Raw genomic sequence first — 25,478 nt, 5'->3', positions numbered from 1 at the left:
GTTGATCCCTGAACTGGCCGGGGCGATGAAGTTGTTGGTGGAGTTGTGGCGGAAGGAGGAGACTTGCTCTTCTTCTTCAGGACGTCGGACAAAACGGATTTGTAGGTTGGGATGAAGTTAAGTAGTAAGGGAGCTCTTCGCCTCTGAACTGGCAGATCCAACAGCTTCTTGAGGTCCTTGCTAGGGAAGAAGGACTTACGGAAGTCTTTTGGCGGCTGTGGAAGAGTTGTAAGAAAAACAAACGTTAGAACATATAGAAAGAATAAAGTATTAAAGACTTGAAAAATAAGTGAGTGTAACACTTGGTTCTTACCATTACCCTCTATGAATACTGTTCGGCTAAGAGGGTAGAGATAAAGATCCTCATCTAGAGCGAACTCCCAGTTGCTCGAGACAATCAAGTAATTGTCCCCGGCTCCCTTGTTGGAGTCTGGGAGGTCGGCAACAAGTTTGTATTCTGTGGAACTTGGTTTGAGGTAGTAGATGTAGCCTTTTTCTAACTTAAGGCCACACATGGTATAGCAGTATTGGATATCGGTAAGGGTAACCCTAGCGTTCTCTTTTTTGGCTAAGGCTATTATGCCATTGATAACTCGGTAAGAGTTGATGGCGAACTGCATCGGGTTCAATTTGTAGTAATAGAGGACTTCTCAGAAAATGATGTTGAGAGGGAGCCTAAGCCCACATTCTATGAAAGCTACAATTGGAAAGGGCATGGAATCGACTGTGGACATAATGGAGTCATCCTCCCCAGCCAACCTAAGATGGACGTCGGCAGGAATAGAAAACTCCTGCCTGAAATATTCTAACTTGGTTGGGGTGTCTATCCTATACCTCCACATACCCATGATGTCAGCTTAAGGGGAAAGTGTTGAGATTTAGAAGGAAGTGTTTTGTAGGAGTTTGAAAGACCTCGGCAAAAACCTAAATGTGTGCTGGGGTAAGACTTTGTGAGGATCTAAGAGGAATTCGTTTTAGTTTCCCTAAGATTTGTGAGTTCTACGACAAATCTCAAACCTAAGTCCAAGCAAACAAAGATTGAAGGCAAGAATCTTGAGAAAACACAGAAAATAGAAACAAGAACAATGATTCAGAATCAAGAATAGTGATGAACTATCAGGAACACTATGACAGAGTGTGTACACGGGTGCGAGACCAAGAACAGTGGCAGAAAACTAGGTGTACGAAACAGATTGTGTATACATGTGTATTTCCATGAACAAATAGCAAACAAAGGGAAATTTGCAACATAAAAATATTCAAGAACATGAATGAAGTCACAGTAGCCGTATATAAACGCAACAGTTTAAAGTACAACAAGAAATTGAAACGAAGGGGACAGAAATAACTCACCGAAGAGAATGAAACCGGTGTGAGATACGCCAGAGTCAGATGATGGCAGCAATCGGAGAAGGGCACCAAAAGTCTCACCGAAGGAGGTGAACGAAGTGGTTGCAGAGCTTGAGAGCTTGAAACAATGGCAGATTCGGGAGAGTAGAAAGAGAGAATTAGCACGAAGTTGAGGATGCAAAGGTGAAAGGACGGAGAGAGAGAGAGAAGTGGTTTAATCAAAACCACGAAATGGCGGCAAAATTGCAATCAATATGCCTAGGGCGACGACGTGCTTGTCAGACAGTGCACGCAAACGCAAGGTGACTTAAAGGCGCGTGTAAAGTACGATCCAGTAGGGGAAAGACGCGTGGCAGAAACGGTTGAAATACTGTGCGTGACAGCTCACACGAGTGTTGAAACTCTTGAAGTTCTTGGTTTAATGAAGCAAACACCTCGGCTAGGAGGATGATCTTGGCTAAATAATTTGAACCAACTTGGTTACTTGTTCTAAGACATTGATGAAAAAAAAATTACAGGTCTTGGTCATATGGAGCCAACAAATGACGACCTTGGTAATGAAAGATAAAGCGAGCTTAGCTGGCATGCTAAGTGGAGGAAATGATATAGGTTCCATCACCTCAGGATGCCGAGGTAATAGAACCTAGGGGGCAGTTGTGGGGACGTAATTTCTGAATGAAAACACGTGGCCGAGGTGCCACGTGTCCTGGACATGATGCAGAGGCAATCTCGGCTAGGCCGAGGTTATTTGTGAGAATACCGGAATCCGGGATAAGCGGATAAGGGACAAGAGTCCTAGATTGGGAGAGGACTTCAGTTTGGGTAAAGATAAGATTCTTAGAGAGTTTATCCTAATCCTACTGGGAGTCCAAGATTAGCAGTAATCCAAAATTCATTGAAGCTAGACTTCTATTAAGATTAGGCTTGTATTGGCTATAAAAGAGAGGCACCCTCATGGGTCTAAGGTACGCTTTTTGTATTCTGAATAGTGAGTTAAACACTTTTACTATCTTTGAGAGATAACTGACTTGATCGTCGGAGTGCCCTCGGGTGGTTGAACCACCGCCGGAATTTCTTTTTTTTGTTGGCAGGTCGTTCGGGCTTAATCTATTCTGCCAGTATTTTCAGCTGAGTACCTGTTTGTCAGTGTGGTCGAAAATTGACACACACAATTACCATACCAATTAATACGTATAATTTTATTCTTATGAAAATGAATATCTAAACATGGTGCCCCGACTCATCCTGATGTTTGAATAAAAATAAAAATAATAATAATAAAAAAAACATCATGATGCGATTTTATGATATCGTCTCTTATAAATTATATTTTATTACATCATTTTTTAGTTATTTAAATTTTTTTAAAACAATCACATAAACCCTTTATTAAATTGCACTATGCATTGTCTATGCAATTAATAGCAAGTTTTCATTACAAGTAAACTATCCATAGGTCTTAATAATTGAATTTAATTCTGATCAAGTTCTATTAAAAATAAGTTTTAATAAAATTATTGCTAAAAATAATTTTTTGTAATAATTTTTTATATATGTCCCTAAAAATTGACAATTAGTGACGTTTTTATCATGATTTTTATAAATTGTCACTAAAACTTACAATTAGTGATATTTTTTTATGACAAATTTTTTCCATAAGACTTATTAGACAATAAATTCACTTGACATATACTATAAGAAAGTGTATTACCTGTTAAGTAAAGGTTAGGCCTAAGTTTATTACTCTGAAGTCGGATCAGTCAAGCTTAAGGCCCCGTTTGTTTTGGGAGATAGAATGGAGGGGATTGATAGTGAGGGGATTAATAGTGAGGGGATTGATAGTGAGGGGATTGATAAATTATTTTTATATAAAATAATAAAAAAAATAAAAAATTAAACATTATATTTAAAAAAAAATTCCCAATATATAAAAAATAAAAAAAATTCTAATCCCCTCACTATTTTCTAATACCATCTCTACCTCCTCCTTACCAATCCCCCTTCTAAGGGTGTTAGTAATACCAAGAGACTAATAGTCCCAAGGCTATCTCTGCAAACAAACAAGGCCCTGTTTGTTTTGGGAGATAGAATAGAGGGGATTAATAGTGAGGGGATTGTTAGTGAAGGGATTGATAGTGAGGGGATTAATAGTGAGGGGATTGATAGTGAGGGAATTAATAATGAGGAATTGTTAAATTATTTTTATATAAAATAATAAAAAATATATAAAAAATTAAACATTATATTTCAAAAAAAATTTCCAATATATAAAAAATAAAAAAATTTCTAATCCCCTCACTATTTTCTAATACCATCTCTACCTCCTCCTTACCAATCCCCCTTCCAAGGGTATTAGTAATACCAAGGGACTAATAGTCCCAAGGCTATCTCTGCAAACAAACAAGGGCATTGGTAATACCTTGGTATTACTAGTCCCAATACCCTCCCTATAACCTAAAACAAACGGGGCCTTAGGGCATTAGTAATATCTTGGTATTACTAGTCCCAATACCCTTCCTATAGCCTAAAACAAACGGGAAAAGAAAAAAATATGTAAGGCTTGGCCCACGAGCAGGATTGGATTGGGCACCAATGTTACAATTGTGAGTTAAGCTAGTTTGATGTCGACTCATAATATAGATGTTCTTATTAAATTATTCAGCTTACTTGGTTCTATTTTTTAAAAAATATTTTTTAGAAAATTTTACTTTCTTATTTTTCATATTTTATTATTTTTACTGAAAATTTTTAAATATCTTAAGTAATTTTTTTTTACTTTTTAGACATATCTAACATAAATACACCTAAAAAGTAAAAAAGTTGTAAAAAAATTCACTAAATACTAAAATACAAAAAAAAATAAAGAATTCAGTACATTTTTTGTATTTTTATGTATTTATTAATTTTTTAAAATATTTTTTATAATTTTTTTAATTTTTAGATACATCTAAGTAATGTACATCTAAAAAAGTAAAAAAAATGTTTAAAGTTTTAAAAATATTCACTAAAAACAAAAAAATACAAAAATTAAAAAACTGAATTTTAAAAAAACTTAATCCAGAAAACTCAAACTAAACACATTGATTATTTTTTATGTGTAAGTCTGTGATTTATTATTATATGATTAAGCGACTCTACTATGTTGTAGTACCACTCAAGGGTGATTTCTAGGGTTTCGGTTTTTTAAGATTTAGTAAGTGTTTGGCATTTACTAAAAAAATGTATTTTTTTTGCATATATACATTTATTTGGGTCATATCAATCAACATCTTTTCTTTACTCTTTTACTAACCTTCTCTACTTTTCTACACATTTTTTTTTTGGGCTTGGCTTCTGTCCAGTCCTTAATCGGACTGGACCGTGCTGTTGGGCCCGTGGAGGCCCACCACGGGTCCCGTTTTGATAATCTGAACCGTCAATGTGTAGAACTCGTCGAGTACTATAAGCCTTTAAAAAATTACATTAATTGGATATCGATAGCTATGTGATCAAATCAGTTTTGTATTAAAAAAAAATGGACGGTGAATAAATTAACGGTTGACAAAAATTTGATTTGATCACATAGCTACCGATATCCGATTAACGTGATTTTTTACATGCTTATAGTACTCGACGAGTTTTACACATTGAACGATTTAGATTATCAAAACGGGACCCGTGGTGGGCCCCCACGAGCCCAACAGCATGGTCCAGTCCGATTAAGGACTGGACAGAAGCCAACGCCTTTTTTTTTATTATAAAAAGTCAAAAAGTGCACTTATTTAAAATATACCAAATCACTCCTTAATCTCAGATGTCACCCCTATGTGGTTAGTTTCCCCCCCCCCCCAATAGTGTGGGCCTTATATCCATGCATGTGATTGATAAAACTTCAAAAAAAAGATAAGTAACAAATTAAATTGTCAATTATTTAGTAAAAAGTTAAGAACATTATGTAGCAGAGTTCAGATCCTCTCCTTGCAAGCCATACTTGCGAACGTCCTTACAACGGCTGAGATTAGCCATTGCACATCCAACGGCTGAGATTAAAAAAAAAAAATTGATATTTCACGTTCTTCCCGCCCAAAACAAAACACAGCGTTGGTTTCATATTTTCGTGGGGAAACACAAAAACACACACTCATTCAACACCTCGTCATTCCATCTTGTCCGAACCCACCCTAGACGGCGACCCAATACCGGTGGCGACCCAGTCTACCCAGTCTCGACGCCGTTGCAAGGACCGACGATGGTGAAACCACAGGTCAGTTCCCCTTTGTCTCTGTAAATCAGAGGTTTGCCAAATTTATGATTAACTAGTACTCTATTTTTTCCCCCTTAATTGTTCTTCTTAACAGTGGATCAAATACGTAACTTCATTTGTGTTTGTATAAAATTCTTTAGTTTTCAGCCACAATCTTCAAATTTTTTTAAATTAATTTTAATATCTGGGTTTTTGTGGGTTTTTTTTTCCTGATTTTTCATCAGTAGTTCATTCTTGAAGCTGTAATTTATTTAATCAGTCATGTGAACAGATAAGGTTTTACTGGAATGTGATGAATTTTTTAGAAATCAATTTGTCTGTCTCTGTCTCTGTCTCTGTTTAGAAATCAATTTTTTTTAAATGAATGATATGAAATTTATGGATGATCTGTTGTTCAACTGATTCAAAAATGGATGATCTGTTGTTCAATACCGTTAAGGCAAATTAGAAATATGTTTCTAAACTACAAATCTATTATATATCATCTACTCGAATCAGTTTGAACATTATTCTGCCTATGTTCATTATTCTGCCTATGTCCATTATAATCGATTATATATGTCCATTATATATCCATTATATATCCATCATAGATGATCTATTGCTGTATGTTTCTAAAATGGATGATATATAATATGTTGTTGTATGTTTCTAAAATGGATGATATATAATCTGTTGCTGTATGTTTTTAAAATGGATGATATATAATGGATACTGTTGCGAAGATGCATTATTCTGCCTATGTTCATAATGTCTCTAATAACCTATTGTGAAATGATCTGTTGTGTTTATTGATGTAGCTAAGATTTGATTTATGTAGCTAAGATTTTATTTATATGAGTTTTCGGTTGCATTTTCATATGGATATGGAACCTAAGAATGATTGTGCTTGGAAGCCAAAACAAGGAATGACATTCGATTCTGAACAATGTGTATATGATTTTTATAATACATGTGGAGGAAGAATGGGGTTTAGCATAAGAAGGGATTTTTGTAGGAAGAACAAGTTCACTAACCAACTTATTTGTAGACTTTTGGTTTGCAACAAGGAGGAATTTCAGAAGGATGACAAACGAGACCGATTGTCAAAAAACCCTAGAGCTAAAACTAGGACCAGTTGTGAGGCTCGACTTTATGTCAAATTAGATGAGGGTGCTGGGAAATATGTTGTGACTGATTTCAAAGAAAAACACAACCATGATCTTGTATCACCCGAGTGTGCCCACATGTTGCCGTCACAAAGAAAAATATCGACTACCCAAGCAATTGAGTTAGATTTGGCGGCACAATCTGGTCTTCGATTAGGCCAGTCTTTTGAACTCATGGGTAGGGAAGTTGGTGGGAGGCAATGTCTTGGGTTTACAAAATTAGATCAGAAAAATTATTTGAGAACCAAAAGACAACAAAGTTTAGCATATGGGGAAGTATGCAATGTGTTGCAATACTTTAAAGAAAAATCTTTGCAGAATCCTTCCTTCTTTTATGCTTTCCAATTAGATAATGAAGAGCAAATAACGAATATGTTTTGGGCTGATGCACAAATGATCATGGATTATGCCCAATTTGGTAATGTTGTCACTTTTGATACTACTTACAAGTTAAACAAAGAACATAGACCCTTCGCGTCTTTTGTGGGATTCAACCATCATAGGGAAACAGTTATATTTGGTGCAGCCTTGTTGTATGATGAGACCGCCGAATCGTTTGTATGGTTGTTTCAAAATTTTCTAGAGGCTATGTCAGGAAAGGCACCAAAAACGTTGTTCACTGATCAAGATGCTGCAATGGCTAAAGCCATACCCATCGTTATGCCTGACACAAGTCACCATTTGTGTACTTGGCATTTGATGCAAAATGCATTAAAACATGTTAATTGTTTGTTCCAAGATAAGGGGGTAAAGGGTGTACTAAATAAGTTCTTCTTTGATATTGAAGATGCAAATCAATGGAAGTTAGAGTGGGCGGAAATGCTTGATAAATATGATGCGCATGAAAACCATTGGTTGAAATTGACTTTCGCGGTGAAAGAAAAATGGGGCTGGCCATATGTTAGATCAACATGGGCTGCGGGAACGAGTACCACACAACTTAGTGAATCTTTTAATGCTTTTTTGAAGGATTACATTTATTCTGATTTTAACTTAAATGAATTCTTCATGCATTTCGAAAGGGTACTTTACGAGAAGCGATACAAGGAGTTAGAAGCAGGATATGCTTTGTGCCAAAGGTTGCCAAAGGTGAAAGCAACAATAAGAATGTTAATTCAAATGGGTAATGTTTACACAAAAAAGATATTTGAGGAATTTCAAAATGAATACTTTCGATCCATTGAATTGGACATAGAAGCAATTGAATATGGCGAGGCTAGTACCATTTACACAGTTGTTGATGTTGGTAACAAACATGCAAGGAAAGTGAAGATGGAGAAGGATGGGTCATTAGGTTGTAATTGTACAAAATTTGAAAGGAAATGAATCTTGTGTTGTCACTCATTAAAGGTTATTAGAGACATATTGAAGATGAAAGAGGTTCCTCCACATATTGAAGATGCTGCAATGACTGAAGATGAAAATGGCATGCAAAGTGAAGTCATACCATCTCAAATTGTGAAGCAAACTCATGTTGGATTGCTGCACAAATTCTGATGTTGCTGAGAAGTGAAGTAATGGCCTTTATGTGTGTTCAAATGCCTTGCTGGCTGGAAAGTGATGTTGAAATTGCTATTCAAACTCCACTCCAATGCCTGTTGAAATTGTGTTAAACATGTGTTCAAACTGCTACTGTATGTATGTTGAAATTCTAATGTTGCTGGAAAGTGAAGTAATGAGAATGATTGTGTTTTCAAATGGATTCTGAAGTAATGCCTTGCTGGAAAATTCTGTGTACCTGTATGTATGTTAATGGCTTGTAAAATCTTTTAATGGCTTGTATCTGTATGTATGTGTTAATGGCTTGTATGTTAATGGCTTGTTGACTGCTGGGAATGGTATGCTAATGATACAACCAAATTGTGCCATAACATGTGTTGCATCTGCTGGTTCTGGTCTGGTCTGGTCTGCATAACAGGTGCCATAACATGTGTTGCATAACATATGATCACCAAAATGTGCCATAACATGTGTTGCATGTGCCATACCTGTATGTATGTGTTGCTGGTTCTGGTCTGGTCTAGTCTGCATCTGCTGGTTCTGGTTCGCTCTAGTCTGGTCTGAATTTGCTGGTTCTGGCCCGGTCTGGTCTGCATCTGCTGGTTCTGGTCTGGTCTGGATATGGTATGCATAATTACATGCTTGGTAACATGCTTGGTAACATAATTACATGCTTGGTAACATACCCCATAACATGCTTGGTAACATAATTACATGATTGAATTACCAGAAGTGCAACCCTATAGTTCAACACACCCCTTAAAAGAATTCAAAATAGTATTAGTTTTGGCACTCAACAAGGCTTGGTAACAGATAGCAATGCTGTCTTGGTTTCTGATTGTGTTTTCAAATAGTAACAAATAGGCTTGGTAACAGATAGTATCAGTTTTCAAATGGCTTCTGATTGTGTTTTCAAATGCCATGCATGGTTGGTAACAGATAACAGTTTTGGCACTCAATAAATAAGTTGTGGCATAAAACAAATAGCAATGCTGCAATGCTGCCATAACAGTTTTGGCACTCAATAAATAAGTTTTGGCATAAGTTTTGGTAACAGATAACAGTTTTGGTACTCATTCTATGGTTTTGCTAGAGGTTCATGGTTCTGCTAGTGCTTCATTCCATCATTCATTCATCATTCATTCCATAACAAATAATAAATTGAATGTTTCCGAAAATTCATTCCATCATTCATTCCATAACAGATAACAAGTTGAGAGAAATCAACAAATGTGTATTCATTCCATAATAGATAACAAAAGTTACATCACAAAGTACATAAAACCCAAAATATTTCCCAAAATACATAAACATAAGTTAGTTCACGACGAAGTACATAAAACCCAAAATAATACAAACTTCCATTCAGTTCCCCAAAATAGAATAAAGTACAAAAGTTACATCATAAAGTACAAAATGATAGAAAATACAATGAAATACATCATCGCTTTCATATTATTTTCCATCCTTTGAAGCCCTCAACCATAGTCATTTTCCATGTAGTCAAGCCTCGTCCTTACACTGTTAAAGTCTTCGACTGTTATACCATGACAAGCTGTACAGTTGGAACGGATTCTAGACGTAACATCTTCATTATCTTCATCCAAGAACTTGAAGTAATTGCAATAGGGAGTGGGAGTGTTACTCTGCAATGCATGAGAATCAGTTAGTTCAATAAGACAAATATTAATGTAACTACTGAAGAAAGAAATTTTCCAATACAAACTTACATATTTTGATGGGCAAACAAAGAACAAACGCTCTTGATTTCCATTCTCGTTGGTTCTTGCAATATGTATGGCAGCAATTCTTCCACAATTGCACATCCTCGGTTGTAATATTATGTTGCTAATGTTAGAAGAAGAAGCCATTTTTTAAATCTGCATACATGGGAACTTTTTGTAATCTTTTTCTGTTGTAACTTTCAGTTTATGGTAAGGTATTTTGTCTGCAATGCTGATTATGGGGAAAATTAGTGGATGCTATCAAGTGTAAGCCATTTTTTTAAATTCAAACACCCTTCTTCCCCTTTTAAATTCAACAATCTAGCAAGTTAGTTCAAAGGAAACAATTGAGGCCCATGTATTCCATATTAATACAAACTATTGACCAAAATGAAAATCACAAATTTATGGCATCGCATGGCTTATTGAAGAGAAACCCTTCATTGCAACTAAGTTTGTCTTACCATCTAGATTACGAGGGCCAAGAAATGTTGTGTTTGAATATTCATCAAAATGAAAAGAAAAGGAAAAAAAAAAAAAAAAAGAAGCCTATGTCAGGGGCTGGTTGAGTCGGGGTCCAGCATGAAAGGCACAGCTTATCCTTTTGGGTAGTTGTCCAGGATGAAAGGCACAACCTATCCTTTTAGGGGAGTGATAACACTAACATATATGTCGCTACCTACTATAGGAAAAGAAGAAAGATATGTATCTCTAATGCTACTTTATACAAGATAATTTGATTGGAGCTAAATATAAGGCACAATTAGCTTTCTTCTCTTTTCTTTTCTTTTTTTTAAACATGCAGGAAAAACCTATACTGAAGCATTAACAGATTCAATCTTCCATTGTCATGCATATGGGAGTGGTTGAAGTACCACTTCATGTTCTTCAAAAAAATACCTTGATAAATCTACATATAAACAAAGAGTAATGAAATAGAATTGGTCAAAAACCAACATTTAAGGATCCTTTATGAGATGATTCGATAAATAGCCTCAAACACTGACATGAATGACCTATGCAGACAGAGAAGCTGGCTCAGAATGAGGACAATATTAAAATTATGAATCTGCGGCACTCAATTTTATCATTTTATATTGATATACAATAGTCAAGAATGATCTATTTTGCTTTTAGGAACAGCAGTTACTAATAGTATCTAATCCTACAGTTGCTCACTCATCTATAACTTGCTAAACTTTGTTAATTTTTTCCTTTAAAGCGTTTAACTACCACCCCCACTAAAAAGTATTCTGGAATCTTTCCTATATGGAATTGTGGAATCAAACTAATGCTCAAGTAGTTAATTCTGGAATCAAACTAATGCTTAAGTAGTTAATTCTGGAATTCTAGAATCTTTCCACTTTATCATTCCTATAAATAATTCTGGAATAAATGCTTAAGTAGTGCAACTGGTCCAATGTTCAACAAATGCATATAATGTTGTACAGATTAGTTACTAACCATAAAATGATAAAGTGCAAAAATAAATGAGAAGAGGAAACAAGACAATGAAGACGTAACTTAAGCCCTAATTTTTGTCACTATCAAAGCCCTAATTTCTTTCACAGTGAAAGTCCTAATTTTTATCACAGTGGAAGCCCTAAATTCACAGTGAAATCCCTAATTTTGAAATTTCAATCTCAATCACACAACCCTAATTTCTTAATTTCAGAGTTTCGAATACAAACCTGGTTCCTCATGAACAAATTTCTTCGCTCAGTCCATGCAGGTCGTGGTGGAGCTATGGTTCATGAAGAAGAGAATATTAGGGCTGGAGTGGGTCGCCGGTGCCATCTGGGGGACTGGTCGTCGCCGGTGCCGTCTAGGGGACTGGTCGCCGGGGAGGGTGGGTTCGGTGGAGGAGGATGGTTGAGTGCGAGGCTGAGTGAAATATAGCTTGGCTGACTGATTGTGCTTCAAATGTATAACTAGCAACAGGTGGGATTTGAGTGAAATTTCAAAAAAAAAATTTTTTTTTTAATCCAACGGCTGATCTCAGTCGTTGCAAGGACGCTCGCAAGTATGACTTGCAAGGAGAGGATCTAAACTCTATGTAGCAAAGCTCAAGTGTTTATTTTTAAATGATAAAAGAAAATTACATGTACATGGCCTATACATGACGAGCAAGGATCCTCTAGAGTTTTTTTTTTTTTAAAGTTTCCTAGAGTGGTGCATTGTGTGGTTGAGATTTAATGACAAGTCACATCAATTTTTCAGCATTAAATCTCAACCACACAATATACCACTTTAGGAAACTTTAGGAAAAAAATACTCTAGAGGATCCTTGGTGATACATGACATGGCAGGTAATGTGAAATTTGCTCCTTATCCCAAATAAAATAAATAATAAGAACTACACGTTTGTAAAAAAATTCAAATCACTGATCTTTCACTAAAGTGCAAGAATTCTCACCAATTTAACCGTTGGTTGAAAAAGCTAGACTTCTTTAAAAACAGAAGTACTAAAAAATAATTTTTCAATAGTTTGTCAAACCATTGTGGTATTTCATGAGTATATATATATATATATATATTTATCAAAAAGTAAGGAAATTTTTTTTTTCGAAAATGTGATTTTCCAGTGGCTTTGTAGCCTAATCACATCTCCTCTAAACTCCAATTAAGAGATGAGAGTTTAAGCATGGTAGGAAGATGTTGGATGCAATTTTTATCATAATAGATGATATATTAGCAAAAGATATAATTCAATGACCATGTTTAAAATTAAAACAAAATGATAAGAGTTTTTTTTATTAAACTAAACACTCCAAAACAACATTGTTTTGCTTCCTCTTTCAATTTGGGAATTAAATTTGTACACCTACAAAAAAAATAATAATAATAATAATATGCTGACCTCTCCTGAGATTTGGAAAAAATAAGTCTCATAGTTTTGACATAATTATATTAAATTCCATTAAGATTTTAATTTATATAATAATTAGCTTCATTTTCATCAATGATTGGCTAGTCAAATAAATAAGAAAAATGATATTATCATCTCTTTTATAGTGAAAATATATATTTCTTATTTATTCTTATATCTTTACACCAGTTGCATTAGTTATGATCCATTTAACCTTACTAAAATAAAGTGAATGTAACTATATCAAAATTATAGAATTTTTTATATTTTTTCTAAATTTTAGGGTCAATGTAATTTACCCAAAAAATTATAATAGACAATCTTGATTTATGGGATTATATGAGGTAGGGCACCCAACTTATGGGCTGGGTCGGAGCTCCTTCTAAAGTGGGCTTACCCTGAATTGGTGTTTGTCATTGTCAAACCAATAGAACAAGAAGGGTATGATTGTCATACACATATATACACTTACACACACATGTGGTGATATGTGTGATTGATTGAGGTTAATTTTTAGCAGACAAATTACCAAGGACCTTGATGGTAATCCAATAATGTAGATTGTCTCTTATTTATTTATTTTATTTTTATTATTATCCTTTGTACCCATTTTTTTTTTAAATAAAATAAATAAGGTAGATTATGCAACTTGGAGGAGGTGTTGTCTCAGTGAATGTCTGTTTCTGTGATTTGATAACTTTATTCATGATTGATGCAGATATTATTTTAATTTAAAGTTAGTTACATTAAACATTAATTAATCTCATATAATTATAAAACAGGATAGTTGAATTCTTGAACTATGAAAATAGGCGGTGGCTTTGTCCAGTCCAAGATCGATCTGGACCGTGTTGTTGGGTCCGTGGGGCCCATCACGGGTCCTGTTTTGATAATCCAAACCGTTCAATGTGTAGAACTCGTTGAGTACTATATGCCTGTAAAAAATCACGTTGATCGGATATCGATAGCTATATGAACAAAACAGTGTTTTATCAACCGTTAATTGTTTCACCGTCCTTTTTTTTATACAAAACTGATTTGATCACATAACTATTGATATCCGATCAACGTGATTTTTTATAGGCATGTAGTACTTGACGAGTTCTACACATTAAACGGTTCAAATTATCAAAATGGGTCCAAAAAAGAGCCCCATGGCCCGAACTGGACGGGTCCAATTTTGATCTCAACTTGAGACAAACTGGACAATGAAAATATTGTACAAATATACTATTTTTAGTGGGGTTGAAAGAATGCAATTTGTAGTGGAGGGGTTGAAATGTATAGTTTTATATTTAGTGATAGTTGAGAGGGTGTTTATATAATTAATCCTTGAATTTATTTTACAAACTCATAAAGATCCAATTTGCACAAATAACCATTTAAATTAGCCTAGTAATTAGAACTTGTATATAATATTAGGACATCATAGATTTGATTATCCTTCTCCCTTCATTCTACCCAAAAAATTAAACCAAATGATTTTGTATTCATAATAACAAAATAATAATGTCATAATTGGAGAGTATGGGGAGTTCCAAAAAGAATACCCCATAGGTTTGGGGTGGAGTTAAAGGAAAACTCGGTATGTAGTCCTACAAAAAAATATCCTTAATTTGTTTAATAAGTTTTTATTAATACAACACATAATGATTTTTAAAATTTTCTACTTTTGTATTTTTTATCTCTGTATATCACATCTCTTCCATCTCTCTTTAATTATAAATCAACGCACTAATTAACTTTCAAATTTGTATACTTTTGCTCTTTATAAACAAATTCTTATAAATCATTAATCATTTTGAACTATAAAATCATATTCTTGAAATTTTAATGTTCAAGATGTAACTTGTAGAGCTACAAGAATCTGGGTCAAAGTAGAGGTTGAGGATTACACCAAGTAGAGTCAGCTCTTAGGAAAGGTGAAGAAAGTGACCACCAAGTGAATGGGTACAAGTGAAAAAGAAAAAAAGTAAGAAAGTTGTTGATGCTCCTAAGGTTAATTTTGTTTGTATCCATCCTCCATTTTCATTGAATGTGTTTGATGTTCTCAGCAATTGTAGCTAATAAGGAGATTTTTCTTTTATTTTTTATTTTTTATTTTTATTTTTTTATTTTTATGCTGATCCTAAGGGTGTGCTTAGTGCAAATTGCTCTCCTTTGGAAGTAAGTAAACCCTCAAAAGAAGTTCCAAATGAAGGGGTTTCAAACAAATACAAAGAAATTGTAGGGGATGTAGGTAATCTTAATGTATTAGATTTTAGACAATCTTCATGTCCTAAAGGGGCTCCTCACTTCCTTTTAGACATAATATTTGTTGTTCCATAAACAAACCATCTTCAAGAAGGAAAAACAAGAAATAGCTCATTGAGAATTGCTAACTTTAACATGCAAGAGAGAATAAATTCTCTATCAAATCTAAGACATTAAGCTATAAGACTCCTATTGCATGTTGCTTAGCTTAACTCTTGGGTTGTTTCCTTATACTAGCTATGTATTTTGTTGATCTACTTGGTAGATTATGTTTGTGTAGGAGTTTGGCATTTTTTCCCACATAGAAGGGTGTATTACTTCTGGACGTATAATGAATTTATTGTAATATATAATTTTTTATATAGAACTTATGACTTATCTAAAAAAAAATCCATGCAAGTAGTTTTAGTTGTACTACATATCCAAAAGAAAAAATATTCAGAATCTTATTTAGAATTTATATACGTGGATTCATTTTACACAACACACTAACTTTAGATTTACACTATACATTTTTTTTTCATGGTAAAATTCTAATTAAGTTTTCGTTTCCCTAAACTAAATATACCAATTGATTCTTAATATAATTATCATTGAATTTGGAGTAAATCCCCACCTTAGACATACTTTGCCCGGCATCGAGATAAATAAATTTTCTATCAATACTATATTTTGGTTAAACTATTTGCCTACCACTTGTCTATTTGTCCGTCTAATAATAAGAGACACACAACAACATTCTTTGGAAAAGAGGAGATAAAATGGTTGCCCTATAATCTTACTGCATGTCCTATTGACAGAGCACAACTATTTTTGGGGGGGAAAATGTTATAAAAATATATACTGCATGTTTTATAAGTTAGACTTGTGAGATCAATTTAGACGGCACACTAATAATGTGTTTGGTTGAGATTTAGGAATTTTAGAAGGAATTTGAAAAAAGAAAATGTAGGTGAAATGTGAATAAAATATACTTATATTTCATCTAATTTTACACACTTATACCCTTTTTAAATCCAAATCTCTTTTCAAATCTTTCAACTAAACACAATGCAAATATTGAAACCATGAATGTGAAACAAAATTGGTCTCCATTGAGAATGACAATCATGTCCAACAATTTTAATACAAACATCCTTCTTTGTAACATCCACCTAAACAAAATCACCATGTCATCTTAGTGAGGGTGATACTGACTTGGCATATAATTGCAAGCATGATTCACCAAAACTACATGGAATTTCACTTCTTGGTTGATTCAGTGACCCCCATGTCCATCCTCGTACATATCAACGCACATTGTTTGTAACTACATATATATATTAGTATTCACACACATACTCCAAATCCACGAAAACAAAAAGAGAAAAAAAAAAAAAAAGCATCACTTCTATTCACTTCATGATTTGGATTATTTTTTTACCTTTCTAAATTCTAAATCATATATATATATATATATATATATTAAATAGTTAATACAGTGTATTGTGTGATTAAAGTTTATTTTAAACGTGACTCATATAACATTCAAAATGAATATTAGTCACATATTATACTTTTTGTACACTTTTTCTGTTTTAATTTTGTACAACTATCATTTCTTTATTGAGTTTTGGGACCAATACAACTAACATAAAGTTAAATAAAAAAATCAATCTTCAACAAGTAATAAATATATAATAAGGGGTTGTTATATATAATCGGATAAAATATACCCCTTTGTTTTTTCCACCCTACATAAATTTACACAATAAACAACATGTTTATATGTATAACTCACTATATCGTGAAAATAAAGAGAAATATCATCAATTTCCTTAATAATAATACATCTCAGATTAGGAAAATATGAAGCACTAACAAAAAAATAAATGCACAGAAAAAGAAAAAAAAAATTGAAAAAGAATAATGAGGTGTTGGGTTGGTGGATCCTAATAAGTACTATTCATTCAAACACTGGGTCCAATGGAGGGTTTGGAGGCCTTCCCCAAGGGGTAAGGGGTCCAGGGGGATTTACTCCCAGCCGAATTTTTTTGAGAGCAATGATTCATACCCCCTTAAAAGTCCCACCCCTACCAACCCCACACACACGTGGGGGTTGGGGATTGGGAGATCAGAGAAAAAAAAAAAAAGGTTAGCCAATCAAATGCAAAGGGGGTGAAGGGGTGACTCCCAAAGGGAGTCTCAACCTTTATTGTTTTTTTGAATACTTTCGTAATTCCCATGTTGCTTCCGTGTAACCTTAATTTCATACTTATAAATAGATGAGAGACGCCTCTTTTAGGTAAAGAGAGTTGTTTTTTTTTTTATCATACTGAAAATCGCAGCAACCGTAAACATAGTCCTATTGTGAAGTGAACCACATAAATCTTTGTATTCTTATGTGTGGGATTTGTTTGATTCATTTTTTTTTTCCTTAGTTGTTATTTCGTGTCTCACTAATCCTAGTTAAGAATGATCAATTCCTAACAACATACCTCCAAAACCCTCTTAAACCCCTGCATATATAAAGCTTAGTATTCTAGCACCCAAGTCTCTCACAAAAAAAATCCATGGCAACCAATATGGAAAAAAAGATATGCCTCGATGTCGCTGCCGATATCTGCTCAGCCGACTCACTATCCTTCGCAGGCCTCATATGCACCCAAGACCAGCATTCCAAGCCCCAAACAGGCCATGTACTGCCACTTCCACCAGCCAAACACGACCCAGAATTCGCATTTAGTCATTCTTCGACACCACCACCAAGCTCACCTATTGGCAGTCCTAGCAAAATCTCCATTGCTGATCTGTTGTTCTCCAAAGACTCGCTGCCTCCGATTCCTAGAAGTAGCAATAATAGCAGGAAATCAAGTGGAAATGAGTTGGGTATCAACAAAGCTGCCAAAAATCCAAACACTGTAGTGAAAAAACAAGCAAACAACAGGTCTTTTGGTCTGAAGATTTTCAAGTCATTTGGCACACCTTGTAGAAGCTGTAGTGCCCTTGAACCGTCTCGGTCCATGAAAGTACAAGCTCTTCGACAGCAAAATGAAAAATTACATTAACTCCAGGCTCGGGTTTTTGTTTTGATTTGTTTTGAGACTTTTTAAGTCACTGATGTGGCAATCTGCCTCTATTGTTTTAGATTTGCCCCGATTATAAATTCAACCTGAGATTTCTTTTCAAGCTTGTTATTGACTCGAATCAAATTAATTTGAAATTACATGGGTATTTAGATCCTTCTTGTCATGTTTCTTTACTCTGCTACATAATTGAATTACAATAGAGATACTTTATCTACTATATAAATTGAACTAGATTACCTTGGATCTAGAGAATGTAACAGACAGCTTTATTAAAATTTGTGATTTCTCACTTCTAAAGTGCAATTACATCATTTCTAGAATAAGCTTTTAAGACACACATCATTTTAAAACATTTAACTCAAAATCAATTGATAATGAGTGAATAGACCCGGACATTATCTTTAAGGGTAAGGGTGAAAGAATAATCATTGAAAACGAACCGACCAACCGCACCGAACCGAATTGTCGGTTTGCTGTCTATTTGATTCTCTGTAATTCGGTCGGTCGGCATAATTTTTCAAAATGTCAATTTTCAGTTTCGGTCAGGTTTAAATGAATTTTACATTGAACCACACCGAATTAGACTCCCATCTTACCAATCTACGTGTTTTAATCCTAGCAGCCCACTCTTTTAACCTTCCAACTTTTGGCCTTCCCATGGGGTGTTTGGGAACTTGGTTTTGAGATTTTTTTTTTGTTTTTTTTCACTACAAGATAAATATTTTACAAAATCAAAAAAAATAAATCTAAACAAAATATTATATCAAATCCCATAATCATTTCACTTTTTCTCTCACAAATATCACATTCAACCACAAAAAAATTCAACTATCTTCCTAAACAAAAAAAAAAAAAAAAAAAATTCTCCAATAATATCCTACAACTAAAAAAACTTACAAAAAAACCTACTTCCTAAACACCCACATAATGACAACTTTTTGGCTTTCCAACTTCCCATGGTGAAAAAAATGTATCTCTCTCTCTTTAAAAATATAGGATTTTACTCTCGGATTCATCATCACTATCATCCATTACTCAGTTGAATTAAAGCAAAATTTTAGTACCAAATAAATTTCATCTCTAATTTTTTATTTTGAAAACCTTATTTTTTATTGTTTTACTTTTTGAGGGTTAAAAACACCCTGTTTTTGACACAAATCCTTACTTTCTTTTTGGCAATTTTCAAAATGTCCTAGTGTAGATTGACTGTTATGTCAAAGTAAACTCTATTTTTGACTCTTTATATATATATATATATATATGTGCGTGTGAGTGAATTTCTGACCACACTGCCAACTCAGTATTCAACTGGAGAACACTGGTAGAATAGATAGCGCCTGATTGACCTGTAACAAAAAGAAGAGATTTCGGTGGTGGTTCGTCCACCCGGGAGCACTCCGACGATCAAGTCAGTTATCTCTCAAAGATAGCAAAAGTGCTTAATTCACTGTTCAGAATATAAATTACGTACTTTAGACCCATGGGGGTGCCTCTCTTTTATAGTTAACTCAATCTTAGTCCGAATAGAAGCCTAGCTTCAATGGACTTCTGCTCAGTGCTTATCTTGGACTCTTCAATAGATAAAGATAAACTCCCTAAGAGCTTTATCCTTATCCAGGCTGAAGCCCTTCCTCATTCTAGGACTCTTGTCCCTTGTCCGCTTATCCGAATTCCGATATCTTCGGAGATAACCTCGGCCTAGCCGAGATCACCTCGGCGTTACGACCAGGACACGTGGCACCTCGGGCTGACACGTCGGCGTCACGTTGGCCGACATGTCGGCGTCACCTTGGCCACGTGTTGGTACGCAGAAAATATATCCCCACAACTGCCCCCTAAGTTTTATTACCTCGGCATCCTGAGGTGATGGAACCTATATCGTTCATGTCGGCTATCATAAATTTACCGAGGTCATAATACACCGGCTTCTCACAACCAGGTCCTGTAGTCTGTCTCATCAAGGCTTCAGAATTTTTAACCAAGTTTATTCGAGTTTATTTAGCCGAGATTTTCCTATCAACCGATGTCATTGCTTCATTAAACCAAGAACTCCAAGAGTTTTATCACACGTATGAGCTGTCACGCACAATAGATTATCCGTTTCTGCCACGCGTTTGTCCCCTACTGGACCGTACTCGATATGCACCTGTAAGTCGTCTTGCGCCTGCGTGTGTCGTCTGATCAATACGTCGTTCTAGGCTTATTGATTGTGTTTTGCCGTCATTCTCCGCATTTTGATCAAAATCAATTTCTTTCTCCGTCTCTTCACTTTTGCATCCTCTTTCTCAAGCTCTTAACTCTCTCTCTCTCTCTCCAAAATACACCATTGTTTCCAGATTTTCAAGCTCTGTAACAACTTTCATTCATCTCCTCTGGTGAAGCTTTCGCTGTCCTTTTTTGATTGTAACCGTCTCCTGACTCTAGCGTCTTCAATACCGGCTTTACTCCTCTAGTAAGCCTCTGTTCCCTCCTGGTTTCCAGTTTTTGAGAAAGCTTTACTTTTTTATTTGTTGCCATTGCTGTTCTGCTCAAGTTCTTGATTTATAAATCACGTATCCAAGCTCATTTATTTTACGATTTTGCTTTTGCCCAATTCATGTCTTAAATACACACATTGCTCACAAATTTGTTCACTTTTGCCATTGTTCTTGGCCTCACACCCTTGTGCACACTTCATCGTAGTGTTCTTGATAGTTCATCACTGTTCTTGATTCTGAAACATGTTCTTTGTTTTCTGTTTTTTGTGTCTTTTCCAAATTCGTGCCTTCAATCTTTGTTTCCATAGATCTAGGTTTGGGATTTGCTTGTAGAACCCACAAACCTCTGGAAAAATCCAAACGAGTTCCCCTTAGAATCCCCACAAATTTTGACCATAGTACATTTTTAGGTTTTTAGCCGAGGTCTCTAAAACCCTTACAAAACACCTTTTTTCTGAAATCCAACTTCTGAAATTTAAGCCGACGTTATGGGTATGTAGAAGCATAGGGTAGATACCCCGACCAAGTTAGGACACTTTAGGCGGGAGTTTGACATCCCGGCCGATGTTCATCTGAGGTTGGCTGGGGAGGATGACTTCATCATGCCCACAACTGATTCTATGCACTTCCATGTTGTAGCTTTTATCGAGTACGGACTTCGGCTCCCACTCAACATTCTTTTCCGTGAGATAATCCATTACTATAAGTTGAACCCAATGCAGCTTGCCATCAATTCCTATTGAGTCATAAATGGTATAGTAGCCTTAGCCAAACAGGAAAATGCTAGGGTTACCTTAGCCGATATCCAATACTGCTACACCATGTGTGGCCTTAAAAACAAGAAATGCTATATTTACTACCTCAAGCCGAGGTCCACAGAGTATAAAATCGTCGCCGACCTCCCAGACTCCAACAAAGAAGCCGAGGATGATTACTTTATCATCTCGAGGAACTGGGAGTTCGCTCCAGATGAGGACCTCCACCTCCACCCTCTTCCTCGAACAGTTTTTGTAGAGGGTAATGGTAAGAGCCCAGTGTTTATACTTACTTTATCTTTAAAGTCTTCAATACTTCGTTTGTTCTAATGTCTGTTTTTCTTGCAGCTCTTCCCTAACCAGAAAAAGGCTTCCGCAAGTCCTTTTTCCCCAGCAAGGGTTTGAAGAAGCTATTGGATTTGCCAGTCCACAAGCGCAGAGCCCCTTTGGTACTCAACTTTATCCCGACTTGCAAGTCGGTACTCCCCGACGTCCCAAAGAGAAAGAAAAGTCATTCTCCCCTTTCTGCCACAACTCCACCAACAGGGTCCTCATCTCGACTAGATCAAGGGTCAACCTCAGATCCACAACTGATTCCACCATCTCAATGCCGACGACGACGACGAACTATTTTTGCTGCTGAGATGGGCCGCCAGAAAGCAGTCGCTAAAGACCTCTTGGCTAACATTCCATTCACTGTAGACGCCCAACCAGCGCAGTCCCAGCCTCCACCAAAGCCAAAAAGAATAAAAAAGGCTCAGCCAAAGGCAACGGTGACTCAGATTGATACTGAGGACACCTTGCTAATTTCCAAATTGGCCGAGAGTGATAAGGCCCCATCTGCTGCCGAGAAGAGGCCTGCCGAGGCCCAACCATCCGAATCCACAAGATCAAAGAGACCGAGGTCGTCTTCTACAACAGCTTCAGGCTCCATGAAGTCTGACTCCCCCTGGGCCCCCCAAATCACACTAGAGGACAGGCCAGTTAGAGCTGGCGATAGTGCCGATGATGTTAATGTCGGCGTCGCTCTTAATACCGCTTTGCTTCTTCCTGGTGATCTTGATCGAAATGCCGAGATGAACCAATATGAAAATTTTGCTTTGGTGCTACAACACTCTATTCAGGTAAGTCCCTTCACTTGGTAATTTTTTTTCTCTATTTTTTCATACTTAGAGATTTTTACTAACTTCTGTTTTGTTCACTTTCAGGCCATCCAACATGCTCATTCCTTCTCAATGTAAGCCTTTGAGAACAGGAAGGAGCTGGTCGACAAGACGAGGGAGGTCTCTAGCTTGCAGAAAATCCTAAAAAAGACTAAGGTCAAGATGAAAACTTTATCCGACCAGGCTGCGTCTGCCGTTAAAGCTAAAGACGTGGCCAAGGAAAAGGTGGATGCCGCTGAGGCCATCAATACGGTTGTTGAGGCCCAGAAGAAAGAGGTTGAAGAGAAAATGACCGAGGCCCAGAAAGAGCTGTAGGATGCCTTGGCAACAAAAGACGCCGAGCTCAAGGTTGCCAATGAGAAGGCATACAAAGAGAGGGTAGCCGATGTCACGGCAGACTACGAAAAACAGATGAAGCAGGCATGCAACAAGGGTTTCACCCTTGGTTGGATGGCTCTCTTGAAAAAGCTTGAAGTCCCCGAGGACTCCCCCCTCAGGAACACCGACGTCCTCCCCCTGCCATTCCCCCCAACTCCAAGCTAATCCGACGACGATTCTGAGTCTGAGGAGAAAGCTTTAGTGAGGAAGTCAAAGGAAGCTGCTGGGGCCAAGTCCCCTACTCAAAATGAGCAAGTCCTAGACTTGACTTAAGATGAGGAGGGTGAGGAGGTTCCCAAGGATGTTACTCCTGAGAAGGCAACATCGGACGCGCCTATTGCTGATAAGAGCCTCGACCAAACCCTCCAAGAAATAGATGTTGAGCTCGCGGCTAAAAAGGCGGCCGATGTGTCTTCTCAGCAGTCTTCCGAACTCCAGACCCAACCACCTAAAGATGTTAAAGAGTCTTAGTTTGGCGTCTTTCTTTTTTCTGTTTCTTTGTACTTTTTCCTTTCTTTGAAACAATGTAAGCTCTTGACGTGGCCGATGTGCCTTCTTTTGAATGTAAATACAACTTCTTTTCTTTAATGCTTTATATGTTTGTCTTCCCTTTACTGCTCTTGTATGGCTTCCATACTTAGAATATTTCTGCATATCTTCAATGTACACCTTAACTGTGTAATTTTCTCGGGTTGAAATACCTTGGTTATACCCACCAACGGTTTACATCGGCAAGTATATAGGCACTTATTCTAATGTAACCTTTGGCCTTAACTTGTAAATTTTTTCACAAATTTCAACAAGTGTTAAACATAACCTCAGTTTAACTTCAACTTGTAAATTTTTCTCAAATTTCAACAAGTGTTAGCCATGATCTTGATTTAACTTCAACTTGTAAACTTAAGTTTCAACAAGTGTTAAACATAACCTCAGTTTAACTTCAACTTGTAAATTTAAATTTCAACAAGTGTTAAACATAACCTCGGTTTAACTTCAACTTGTAAATTTTTCACAAATTTCAACAAGTGTTAAACATGATCTCGGTTTAACTTCAACTTGTAAATTTTGTACAAATTTCAACAAGTGTTAAACCAACCTCAGCTTGTAAATTTTTCTCAAGCATCATTTTACAGCCCTCTGCCCCCTAATGTGAACTTAAGTTCCACTTGGGTTCTCATTATGTATGTATTTCAGAAACCTCGTCAAGTATCGTATCAATCACAAGTGTATACAAGAAAAATCAAGCTAAAATTGTATTTATTACTTCGGCTAATAAAAAAGTACAAGAAAATATAATGATAAAAAAATTTCAGATTACAAGTATTCTAAGGCTTTGGCAACTCTTTGCCTTCATTATCTTTAAGCCGATATGCCCCGTTGCCCAATATCGAGATGATTCTATAGGGTCCCTCCCAATTCGGGCCAAGCTTGCCCTCTTTGGGATCCTTCTTGTTGCCTACGATTTTTCTCAAGACGAGGTCACCGACTTGAAACTCCCTTGGGTTGACCTTCTTGTTATAAGCCTTGGCAAGCTGCTGCTGGTATGCCGCCAGCCGAATTGCAGCTCTATCACTTCTTTCTTCTAGCAGATTCAGGTCTTGGGCTAATAATACATCACTAGTCCCATTCTCTACTCCCTAGGTTCTGATTCCTGGGATTCCGACTTCTAGAGGAATGATTGCTTTTGTGCCATAAACCATGGCAAAGGGGGATTCCCCAGTTGATCTTCTCGGCATAGTCCGATATGACCAGAGTACACTTAGCAGTTTATCCACCCATTTTCCCTTTGCTGCTTGCAGCCTCTTCTTAATCCCATCCAAGATGACTTTGTTGGATGCTTCTACTTGTTCACTGCTTTGAGGGAAACTTAGGGTTGAAAAATAATTCTTGATTTTAAATTTTGTACAAAAGCTCTTAATTAGCTTAATGTCAAATTGTGTTCCGTTGTCCGCAACTATTGTTCTTGGGATCCCAAATCTGGTGACGATGTTCTTCCGTATAAAACTCTTCACATCCACGTCTCGAATCTTGGCAAGGTGTTCAGCTTCTATCCACTTGGTGAAGTAATATGTTGCTACCAGCAAGTACTTTCTATGCCCAGTTGCTTGGGGCAGTTTTCCAACAAGATCCATGCCCCATTGGGTGAACGGCCAAGGACTAGATGCTGGGTTTAGGTCTACTGCTGGCTGGTGTATCAGATGTGCAAATCTTTGGCACTTCTCACACTTTTTGACATAGGCTTCTGCATCTTTCTGCATGTAGGGCCACCAATATCCCTGAGTAATGGCCCTATGAGCAAGTGATCTGCCCCCAGTGTGGCTTCCACATACTCCTTCATGTATTTCGTATAAAAAATCTTCAGCTTGTAAAAGATGTACACACCTCAAAAGGGGTCCAGTGAAGGATCTTCTGTAGAGATGTCCCTCTATTGTTAGACTGAATCTTGCCGACTTCAATCTGATCTTGTGTGCCTCTTTGTGATCATCTGACAATTTTTCTTCTTTCAGGAATGCTATTATTGCATCCACCCAACTTGATCCCATGTCCACA

The 25,478-nt window shown here is 36.3% G+C and overlaps 1 protein-coding gene across 1 annotated transcript; it reads left to right on the top strand.

Annotated features, from left to right (window-relative positions):
- The first annotated feature begins 6,459 nt into the window (after positions 1 to 6,459).
- On the top strand, positions 6,460 to 8,238 carry LOC114279071 (protein FAR1-RELATED SEQUENCE 5-like). Its single transcript, XM_082888948.1, has 2 exons — positions 6,460 to 7,983; positions 8,092 to 8,238. The coding sequence occupies exons 1-2, from the start codon at positions 6,460 to 6,462 to the stop codon at positions 8,236 to 8,238; spliced, it is 1,671 nt and encodes a 556-aa protein (XP_082745074.1).
- Positions 8,239 to 25,478: the final 17,240 nt, after the last annotated feature.

The sequence above is a fragment of the Camellia sinensis genome, chromosome 9, assembly GCF_055761805.1.
Source record: "Camellia sinensis isolate YWXY chromosome 9, ASM5576180v1, whole genome shotgun sequence".
Taxonomy (NCBI): domain Eukaryota; kingdom Viridiplantae; phylum Streptophyta; class Magnoliopsida; order Ericales; family Theaceae; genus Camellia; species Camellia sinensis.
This window is presented reverse-complemented; position numbering and strand designations above follow the sequence as displayed.

Excerpts from the sequence above, each read along its gene's own strand:
- LOC114279071 (XM_082888948.1), top strand. The coding sequence starts at position 6,460 with ATGGAACCTAAGAATGATTGTGCTTGGAAGCCAAAACAAGGAATGACA. Across the intron at positions 7,984-8,091 it reads CCATTTACACAGTTGTTGAT|GTTATTAGAGACATATTGAA; the intron begins GTTGGTAACAAA and ends CACTCATTAAAG.